At 51.3% G+C, this 11,006-nt stretch overlaps 1 protein-coding gene across 1 annotated transcript; it reads left to right on the top strand.

The window, feature by feature from the left end:
• The first annotated feature begins 365 nt into the window (after positions 1–365).
• Positions 366–7,083, top strand: CD40LG (CD40 ligand). The gene is made up of 6 exons (XM_009702952.1): positions 366–575; positions 2,407–2,544; positions 3,782–3,827; positions 4,119–4,166; positions 4,471–4,533; positions 6,528–7,083. The coding sequence occupies exons 1-6, from the start codon at positions 420–422 to the stop codon at positions 6,896–6,898; spliced, it is 822 nt and encodes a 273-aa protein (XP_009701254.1). The 5' UTR covers positions 366–419; the 3' UTR covers positions 6,899–7,083.
• The last annotated feature ends 3,923 nt before the right edge of the window (positions 7,084–11,006 follow it).

The following is an 11,006-nucleotide window of genomic DNA, read 5'->3' as shown; positions in this document are numbered from 1 at the left end:
AACTTTCTGAGTGCTTCCTTGCCCCTGGCAGCCCACAGGGCTGTTCAGCAGCTCTCTGTGTTTTCATAGTCTTAATTTCTTTGAAGACAACTTGCCATGAAACTTTCATCCACAGCAGGAAAAAAACACCGAGGCATAGTCCGGAGTGTTTCGAGGGCAGATATGAATATATGGAATAAGAACCTTTGCTTCTGGTAGAACGATAGGAAAAAGCATGGAAGTGCACCAGAGAAGAAAGTCTAAGCAACCTTTTTGTTGTGGGAGACGGTAGTGAACAAACCTACCCACTACGAAGAGTTTTTTCCAGGAAGTGTAGGTTGCTGCAACCCGTATCCCTTGAGCAGCGGGTGCTCACACAACAGTTCTCATGCTACTTGCAAGCAGCGCATTTGAAGGAGCCCCAGCAACGTGCACGGAGGATGAACGAACCCTACAGCCCTACAACACCCCGACCCATCAACAGCACCTCACCCAGCACCATGAAAATGTTCATGGGCTTCCTTGCTGTATTTATTGTAGCACAGATGATTGGGACCGTACTCTTCTGTTTGTATCTTCACATGAAGATGGATAAGGTAAGTAGAGAAATAAGGTTGTCTCTGCTGGATTGCTAAAGTGATTTTCCTTCAGCTGTGGTGAGATGTGCTCACCAAAAGGATGAACATGGTAGAAGATGATACGGGCCACTGGATGGGTGCGGGAGTGGCATTTATTACACCCGTGTTCTCATTTCTGCTTTAATTTGCCACTAAGATGTACGCTGAGGAAGAGATCTGTTTCTTTCATTGGCAAAATGAGAATGCATCAGTCAAGAAGAGTCATTAATAGCAAACCTGGCAGTCGATGGCTGGTCTGGGGAGGGGAGAGTGTGGCTTAAACACACAAGTCGCTATCTGAGGCTCGTCGGTGGCTTTTCTGGTGCCGTAGCACTTGGCAGCACTGTGACACTAATCGCAAGGATAAGGGGTCCAGAAATGAAATTTTTTTAAGTGTTGCACGTATGAATTTTACCAACATCTCACTTCGTGTGCTGTCTTTCTGTTTAGGGAAGAAAAGAGTGGATCTTGATACTTTGTCTTTTTTCACAGAGATGTGGTGTCAGTGATCCTGTCCCATACTAGGGACAAAGTTTCCCTAAAAAATTAAAAACTGAAAAGCTGGTTTTGATGTTGCCATGACTGCAGCTGCACTGCATGATGCTTAAAATCACTGATTTAATGCTACTTTCCTCCAAACCAGAAAAGACTACCAGCTAAAGAAATTAAGTGTGTCTAACACCCAGAATGAGTTCTCCTTAATAGATACAATTATAAGATCGTCATTACTGATTTTTAAACATGTTGTCTCAACTTAAATTGAAATTTAAGTGGGTGACTTCTGATCTTCAAGGGTGGAGAGCAATCGTGACCTAGAGGGGCTTAAAAGTCAGGGGGATGGAAGGGGACTTTACTGCACGGATGTTGCAGCCTGGGGTGAAGGGGTGAGTAGAGGGTCCCCAGCAGAGTGAAAATGTGACTGCATGGGGCTGTGGCAGAGGATCAGAGGCAGCCGAAATGCAGTCACGGGTGGCAGGAGGATTTCAGGTGCCTTCAGAGCTTGCGGCAGGGCTTCAAACCCAACCCTCTGCATCCCAGCGCTGCCTGCGCTGAGCCCTCTGCCAGGCTGTGTGTCCTCATGTCCATCTGCACTTCCTTTTACTGTTTAGCCGAATGTGAGGTTTTTTCAAATACCAGGTGTAATTTCAAAAATCAGTATTTTTACAGAGAGAGAGATATATACACACACACATATATATATTCTTTTTCTGGAGCTCTGATTTTTTTAATCTGATTTCTTTAATCTGAAGCTCTTGGCAGAATCCAGCCCTAACCCACATGATGTCTTGGTCTCTTGGCAGCTCTTTCAGTCACTAAGCTAGCCGAAAAAATGAAAAGCCACCCTGCATGGACAGGGCAGCATGGGGCTGAAAGGGCATCCCAGCTGCCTGCTGGGGCCACTGGGGCAGCAGCAGCGAGCCCCAAGCCACACGCTGAGATTTTTGTGCTGCTGTCTGTAAATGCAAGCAGATGGATATCTGCCACCTGCCTTTCGTAAAAGGTGGAGTGGGAAATTTAAATTCATTGTCAAGGTGATAGAAAACAGGAAGAAATCCTGAGCAATCCTCCTCTCATCCCGCATTGCCAACTAGGGTCAGCTCCGTGAGTGGAGATGCTGTGCTGGGTGGCTGGTGGGAGCGCTTGGTACCTGCAGTGTGTCTGCCCAGATCATCCCAACACTGAACAACCCACTTTGAGCTTTCCAGGCTGGGATTTATCACTGGCAGGAACACAGCGTGGCTCCGCTGCCAGCCCTTGCAGGTTTCCCACTAACATCCCGTTCACCTTCTCTTCTCTCCCGTGCCGGCAGATGGAAGAGGTGCTGAGCTTAAATGAAGATTACATCTTCCTGAGGAAAATACAGAAATGTCAGACGGCAGAAGGCCAGAAGTCAACATTATTGGACTGTGAAAAGATTTTAAAGGGCTTCCAGGACCTCCAGTGCAAGGTACACTGCTGTTAGGTGGACAAAGACCCTGTTGAAGGTGGAGGGGGGCTCCCAGGCACAGACACAGCTTCACCCCAAGCTTTTATTTAAAACCATGGGTACCCTTTACCTTGGGCTGTATAGCACATGCCCTTTTTTTTTTCACACTGTGTTTTTACTCTATATTGATGTCACTGAAAAATTTCATCCATTTTTTTCACAAAACAGTCTTGGTCAGAGCACATCCAGCTGCAGCGTGCTGAGGGATGCTTGGGGCTCGCAGTGAGAGGGATGGAGCTGCAGCCACCCTGGCTCTGTGCTCTGATCCCAGTCTGAAAAAACATTGATTTTCTGCTGTCTGGCACCTTGCTCCAATTCTGTGCCGGGTGGTTGTGAGGATGCTTGCAGCCACCTGCTGCTGGGAGCACTTTTGTGCCCGCTTTGCCCAGATATTGATGACGGTGCAAGGCTTGGGCCAGGCGGCACGGCTCCCAGCAGCCGGTGAGGAGGAGGAGGATGATGCTGAGCAAATGCCACCCAACAGGCTCAGGGGTGGCATCTCCAGCCGATGAAGCACCTTCTTGTGTTTAGGTGCAAAAGAGCCAACGTGGGGTGCAATGTCCTCCTGGAGCGGCTGAGGGCTGCCCAGCTGGGGTTGAGGTGCTCTCAGCCTGCCCAGCCCTTGAATTCGCTGTTTAGGAGTGGCTGTGCTGGCCAGAGCAGACAGGAGAGGAGCATTTCTTCCTTGTTGTCAGTGCCTGATGACATCAAACACCTCAGCAAAACCTTCAGGTTTGCCTCAGTAGCCAACTGACAACAAAAAATTGTGTCTGAGATGGGTCCTGCTCAACAGTCCTGAAAACCCCCTCTTGTAGGGGCAGGGAAGTGCATGACTTGCTGGGCAGCATCTACAGCATGGCTCTCCAACGTGGTTTTAAATGAAAAGGAAATATTTTTTCTTTTTTTTTTTTTTTCAAATAAACTTTCCCCATCACATCATTTTAATTGAATAAAACCTAAGATCATACACTCTACAAACCCTCTGCTGCAAACAGCTGGTCAGCCCACGACCATATGTGATGCTGGGGAAGGTACTAGAGGGGGTTTCAGGTCACCTCTACCAGGAGCTGGCAGGGCTGTTGGGGCCAAACAGCACCAACCTGAGCAGTGATCAGAGCATCCTTTATACAGAAGCTTTCAAAATCATTGATTTGTACATTTAAAAAAAAAACAACATATATTTTTGCTGTCGTTACAGGATGAGGGAGCCATCAAGGGGCAGCCCAAGTTTGAAATGCAGAAAGGTGAGTTTCCTGGTGCCGTCAGTGCACCTGGGGCGTGCTAGGGGCAGGGGGAGTAGCTTGGCCTGGGAAGGGGTTTCCTTCACCCTGCGAGAGCCCGCTGGTGCCCGAGGGCACGAAACAGAGGCAGGGGATGGGGTTGGGGTTTGGAGCATCCCCCTGCATGGCATGGGGCTGGTGGAGCGGGGCACTGGGCATGGCTGTCTCACCAGAGCAGGTGGTTCTGGGTGCCACGTTGCCTGAAGTCAAAGAAAATGAAGCCAAAATTGAATGTCTGGCCTTTTTGCATTGCAGGCCATGAGCATCCCCGTTCGATGCACAAGAACGAGACGTCTGTGGCAGGTAAGGGGTGGGCACATCCAGGTCCTGTTCCCACCATGGGCAAGGTGGCACAGTCTCTTCCATGGGTTTTATCCCTCAGAGCCTCCACACTGAAGGCAGCTGAGTGTCTTTGCTGAGCAGAGACCAGATTCTGCCTCACTCAAAGCTGAGAGGGGGATTTTGGAGACTGTGTCTCTGAGTTGGATTTGGCCCATAGAGAAATATCAAGGGTGGGAGGTGCTGCGGTCCCTGCAGAGAAGCTGTGCTGCCAGGGAGGCACAGCAGATACCAAGGTATCAATAACACAGGCCTTTCTGAATTGCAGCAGAGAAGAGGCAAGTGATCGCAGCCCACCTGGCAGGTCAGAAGAGCAGCAAGACAGTCTCAGGTAAGACAGACCTTCTCGGCACTGCCCTTGGCCAGGGACCCAGCAGGACACGGACGTGTGCATCCCCTGGCTGGACCCTGCAATCCTGCCCTGTGGCTCTGTAAGGGCAGGGACAGGGACAATACAACTCCAGCATGAAAGCGTCTCCCCAAAGCACAGCAAACTTCCCAGCGGTCACGGCACCACGTGTACCTGTGCTGCATGGCATTTGCACATCCCGTGTCAGCTGTCCTCAGTAGCCTTATATATGCCTTCCTAGAAATGCACCACAATGGCTTCATCTTTCCAGTGTTTTTTATGAGTGGAAAACTATTTCTCTTCGTATTGAAGGAAACCAACCTCTCACTTTTCTTTTGGACTCAAAATGCAAAGCTTTTGCTCTCCTGGCTATGTCTTGCTGGGGTGGCTGCTGCAGGAGGGCTCTGCTGGCATGTTGTGTCTGCTGATCTAATCATCTTCTCATCTGTAGTGGTCCTGGTAGCAACATGGGCTGGCTGATGACTTTACAGTTGCAACATAGACATCTCCAAACTGATTTAGGCAAGCTGCACTTATTCACGGCCATGGCCACATTAGGTTTGAGAAATGCATGTGAGTCCATTTGCATTTGGGCATCCCTCTGCGCAGACCATGGTTGCTCTCGCAGCCCCGTCCCCCAGCATAGCCTTAGCTGAGGGACATCCTGCATGAGCAAGGATTACCAAAGCGAGTAAGAGCTTGCAAGGTCAGTCTCTCAATCTGGCAAGGATTTCGCAATCTGAGCATTTACGATTTAATTCTGGAGTAACTGCCAGTAATCAGCAACTGCTCTTTCCATCTCTGACGCAGCATTTCACCCAGAGCTCAGTCTACCTGTGGAAAGCTTAGTGTTAGATAAGATCAAAGAAGCAAGAAACTCGCTACATTTTAAAACTCCCTGCTTAAGCACTTGTTGAGCCGATAAAGCAGGTTGAAATTGCCCAGAGAGAAGCGGCTACCTGGAGCTCAGTTCTGTGCCTCAGCAGTCGAGCACCGAGGAGACATCAATGGCATGGACCATGGGCTGCTTGGCTCCCCCAGGACCACCCCTGCCACCCCACTGTGGGGATTGGGACTCTGGGCTGGGCTGGTCGAACCCATTATTCTCCTTGGAGCCTGGTTGCTCACCCTCGCTGCCCTCGCAGATATCTCTCTAGGCTGGGGAAGGTGGAGGTCCAAAATCCCTCCTGGACGTCGTAGCTGAGCTCAGCCCCCATGGCCATGGCTTCCTGGTCTCTGTACTGACTTATCCGTACTGACTCCCGCAGGAATACGTGTCCATGAGCTATTCTGATGACACGGATAGTGCCCCAAAAGCCATGGCAGTAACAGGTCTGCGTGGGCAGTGGTCCCGGCAGTGGGAGGCAGCACTTGCCATGCAAAACCCTTCCAGCTCTGCACCCTGCCAGGAACCGAAATTGTGGGATGTTTATTTTTGCGCTTCCTTGGCAAAGTTTCACCTTCTCTGGAGGCCAAGTGGCAGAGGGACTTTGGAGGAAAGGTAGCACCCAGTTTGTGCCCTGGAAGGGGTGCCTCTGAAGACAGGAGCTGCAGTGTGTTTTGGCTGTGCTCTGGGGGCTCAGAGGCTGTGTCACCAAAAGCTGTGGAGATAGCAACCCTACCAGGGCAGACACGAGGGCACTTCACCTGTGGTGGCAATTGTGTACAATCCTCCACGCTAAGCATTTCCACTTGGTTGGATGAAGGAAGCAAAATGCTCCTCTGCTTGCATAATTGATTCAAGAGTGTCAAGGCCAGCGACCAAAAACATGGGTTAAACATATCCCGGCCTCGGGGAAGGAGATCCTGCTCCCCTGGGGTGGGGATGGTGTTCTGGAGTGGGCAGGACCCACTCCCGCGTCCCACAGCAGACAGAGACAGTGATGCCAAATGTCTGTGTGTTATCCCCCCAAAATCAGGCTGCCAAACTGGATGTCTCCTTCTCCCAGCTCATCTGCCATACTTTCCTCCTACAGTGCTAGAGTGGAAGACGACGATGTATGGCCCCATGAACAACAACTCGATATCCTACCAGGAGGGGAAACTGAAGGTGAAGGAAGCAGGGCTCTACTACATCTACTCCCAAGTCAGCTTCTGCACCAAGGCAGCGACTTCGGCACCTTTTACCCTCTATATTTATTTGTATCTCCCTATGGAAGAGGATCGGCTCTTGCTGAAGGGACTAGACACACACAGCACCTCCAAGTCTTTCTGCGACCTCCAGTCCATCCGGGAGGGAGGTGTCTTCAGGCTCCGGGAAGGTGACATGGTCTTTGTCAACGTGACAGACTCAACACGAGTGAACTACAGCCACGGCAGCACCTACTTTGGCATCTTCAAGCTGTAGTGAGGAGGGGGCCACCCCGAGCTGGGGGTCTAGCCCAACTGTTGAGCAAAGTGGCTTTCCCTGTTTCCCGTATTTATGTTCCTCTGCCTCTTTGGTTTTCTTGTTTCTTAATTTGTATATTTTGTTATTTATTAATGAGGGCCAAGGAGTCCTGAGAACACAAATGGAACAAAGTTTGAAGCTGTTGTTGTTTGCACTTTGCTTTTTTCTTTCATTACCAACGGTTTGCTGGTGTTGTGTGTCTGGGTCCACCATGCCCCACGTCCCTGGCAGGGTGGATGTCCCCGTTATGTCACAAGAGCTTTATTTAGCAAACTCTACCATCAACGTTACTTTCCTAACAACGTAGGATGGCTCAGGGCACTCCAGCCAAGCTAGGTTCATACGTATCTCCCATACCAATCTACTTACTTACAAAACATCAACGGAAAAACATTAAAAGGCTTAGGAACGTCTCCTCTAAAGGAATCAATCAGCCGAGCGCTGTCCTTATGTGCTAGCTGCTGGTGATGCATCGTTGCCATCCTAACTGTCTGCTTCATCTTGAGAACCCCTTTTTTTCCACCCATGCCTATCTACGAAACTCAATCAGGCTTCTTGCTTAGGGTGACACTGCCTTGGCCAGCTTCATGCTCGGTGACAATCACCCTGCATCAGAGATTGGTGCAGATCAGCGGCTGAGGGGGGACTGCTAATTTCAAACCAGAGTGCTGGTAAGGCATCAGTGGTGCTCTGCTCTTGGTGACCTGAATCTGCTCATCAGATTGTCCTCCTCCCACCTCTGCAGGTAAAGGACCTTCTGCCTGTAGACCGTTTCACTCCCCTGTGGAAGGGGTGTTGGCCACTACCATCAAATTTGGACCTGCCTCCTCTCCTGAGACCTCTCCTACCCTAGGAGGAGGACCAGGAAAGCCTGGGGTGGCAGGACCAACTGCTTCTTCCCAAGTCTTCCAAGGTGCATGTGCAGATCATCTTCTGGCTGTCCTCAGTGAGGACGTGTCCACAGCAGCATTTTTCCTGGAGCTCCAGGAGAGCAGGGCTGTGCAGGCGGGCAGGACCCCCTCTCAGGCAGTGGGTACCTGGGTGACACGGCACACGGCGGTCTCCCTGACTCTCTTCTCCAGCTTGGCCCGCAGGGAAGGTGAGCTGAGCAACAGCAGGGCACAAGGACATTGCTGCAGCATTTTTTTAAAAGCATCTAAAGATGCCAAAGGTGGCAAGCCTGGAGCATTTGGTTATACAGGTGACACTTGATGAGTGCAAAAGTTTGGAAATACTCCTGGAAGCCAACAGGTTTGCAAGTGGAAGAGCTTTCAGATTTGGGCAGTCCTTAGAGTTTGCTTGGCTGGAAGCTGCAGGTCTGGTCCTAACATGATGCCCGAGTGCCACCACTGCTGGGAGGGACAGGGCAGTCTTTGCACAGCTCGTTGCAGTGCTGGGTGCCTGGCATGGCCCCCTCCCAAAGTCAGTAGAGGAGAGCTCAGAGCCAGTCTGGTTTTACTATAATTTAATATGTATTTGTTGGATGTTCTCCAAAACTGCCTAACTTCATCAGGGAATGGACCGCTCTTGTCTAACACCATGTATGAAAACTATTTAACTAAAACGGTCTTATATTTGTGAACAGAGAGGGACTGTGTGCCAAGGGACTGTGCTTGGCCATAGCTGTGTTTTGCAGTGTATTTCAATGTTCATGGTTCCCCCTTCCTGAGCGTGGGGTTTCATTCACTGTCACCCTACGACGAATATAATTTATGAATTACATAGTATTATATTATATACTTTGAATGCCACTCACCCTTCTGAGCCCCAGGCTGTGATTTCTTGGGGTCGTACTTAGGGTCTGGGGACCGAGAGGGCAGTGGGGTAGCAGTGGGGGACACAGTGGAGACAGCCAGTCCCAAAGTCCTCCGGGAGCAGCTATCCCATCCCGCTCCTTGGAGCATGTTGGGGTGCCAGAGCCAGGCAGCACCAGGGGCATTTGGTCTGGAAGAGGGAGCAGGGACCCCCCTGCCCTGGGAAGGCAGCGAGGCCGGAGCTCCCAGCACAGGTGTGGAGCAGAAGGGTGGGGGCTAATTTAAGGGGATTTAGGACACCTGGCTGGAAAAGGACTATTCCTGCCTGTCCTAAGGTCATGGTGCCTGCAGGGGTGTCTCTGCTTTGGAGCAGAGGGACAGATGCTGCACAAGGTAGGATCTTATGGCCACTGCGCATGGGGTGGCAGGGGCTGGGTGGCCGCTGGCTTCTATGGTGGTGTGGGTCCCACCATCTGTGGTGGTGAGGATCCGACCACATCCCTGCTGCTGCCAAAATCCAGCCAGCCTCTGGGGGCCAGGCTCAAGGTGGTAGCGCTGGTGTGGCTGGAGAACCCTAAACCTCTGCGGTGTAGGTGGAGGTGCCTGGCCGTGGTGGAAGTGTGGGTGGGAGCCAGAGGAGAAACCAAAGATGATGAGAAGCAGCATGGTCTGAAAAAGGGGAAAAAGCTGGCTGGGGGCAAGTAGATGGGGAGAGCTGGAAGGGGGGTGTGTGGCCGTTCTTGGGTGCCCAAAACCTTCAGGAGCAGAAATGCTGTTTGTCATGGGTAGGGGGGAAATCGTGGTCAGTGCACAGCCTTGAAGTCCCCTGCAGCCCCCCAGCTTTGGTGGCCAGGAGAACCCACTGGAGAGTTTGGGCTGGGCTGCGATCCCCATCCCAAATCACAGAGAGGGGATCCAGGAGCTGCAAATCATGTGGCGAAACAGATTTTCATGCATGGTTGGGGGAAACAAAGAGGGGAGAAAAAAATAGGCATAAACCAACTCAAAAAAGTTCTGTAGCAAGAGCAGCAGATGCCAGCTGCCTCCTCCCCTGCCTGCCCGGCCCCAGCCCCCTGCCCGCACTGCTGCCTTTCCCGGGGCTTTTGTTTTTTGCCTCTGTGTCTTCGCTTGCCAAAAATAGCCCGTGGGATTCAGATGTGAGGTAGCGCGTGGGAGGGGAGGAGATGCGATTGCTTCCATCCAGCTGTGGCCTTCTCCCGAGCGGTTTTGTTCTCCTCGCCGGCCCCTGCCCGGTGCTGTGGCGGGCACAGGTTTCCTCTCCTCGTGGAAAGTTTGTAGGTCGTCGATACATTGATTTTTTTTTTTAATTTTTTTTTTTTCTTTCCCCCCTTGACGTGGGGCCTCTCTGTCACCCTTGAGCTGTGGATTTTATGGTTTCTGAACTGATTTTTGTTCTCCTTTCTGAGTGAAGAAGGGAGAAGAGGATGAGAGGGTGACGAGTACGTGGGGCACATCTGCAGGAGTGGCACAGGAGGGTCACAGAGGAGCAGTGGCAGGAGCAAGCAGCAGCGTGGTCGTCTGCTGGGAGAGGGGCTTGCACGGCTCAAGATGCACTGAGCTCACTAGGAAGCATATATTTTTTTAAATTGTTTTGTGTAAGAAATGAGATTTTTGTTTGTTTGTTTTTTTTTTTTTTCCCTCCAATAAGGTTGGGATGCCGGTTTCCAAGCAGGGTCCCTCTGGCTCATGCCACTGAGCTCAGGGCTGCCGGGCAGCAGGCGGTGGAGGATGGCTGTCCCTGTGCTGCGTGGCTGTGTGCGGTGGCCGCTCAGGTGACAAACCTGTCCTAGCATCTCTGTGCACTACTTTGGGTTTGGGGCGCTTTTTTTTTGTTTATTTTGTTTTTTAATTCCTTTTCCCAGTTAGGCACTGTGTGTCTGGGTGTCAGCCTTACCTCAGCACCCCTTCCTTGGTGACAGCCCTTTCCCCAGATTAGGGCAGGGTCCCCATTTGGCAGGGTCTCCACCTCTTCTGGGAGGCCAAACCCATTGCATGCACCCCTGCCTGGGGGCAAGGGAGATTTCTCTCCCCATTTCAGTTTGGGGGCACTTGTACAGTGGAACGGTGCCGCACTGGGGGCCGTTGGTGGGAGCAGCCCACTATGAATGGGCACCTCCAGGGCTTCCCCAGCTATGGTGGTGGGTTGGGCTGCTGTGCAGATTAAGCTGTTGTGATGTTTTTTTTTCTGGTTTTTCATATTGGTGGTCATTGGGACCCAAACTCCATTGCTTGGAGGATGCTGGTTCTGCTCACATTGGAGTTGGGCCATTTGGGAAGGTGGCGTAAGAGGG

This window comes from Cariama cristata, unplaced genomic scaffold, assembly GCF_000690535.1.
Source record: "Cariama cristata isolate BGI_N322 unplaced genomic scaffold, ASM69053v1 scaffold8800, whole genome shotgun sequence".
Taxonomy (NCBI): Eukaryota; Metazoa; Chordata; class Aves; order Cariamiformes; family Cariamidae; genus Cariama; species Cariama cristata.
The sequence above is the reverse complement of the archived record's forward strand: the minus strand, read 5'-3'. Positions and strand labels throughout refer to the sequence as shown.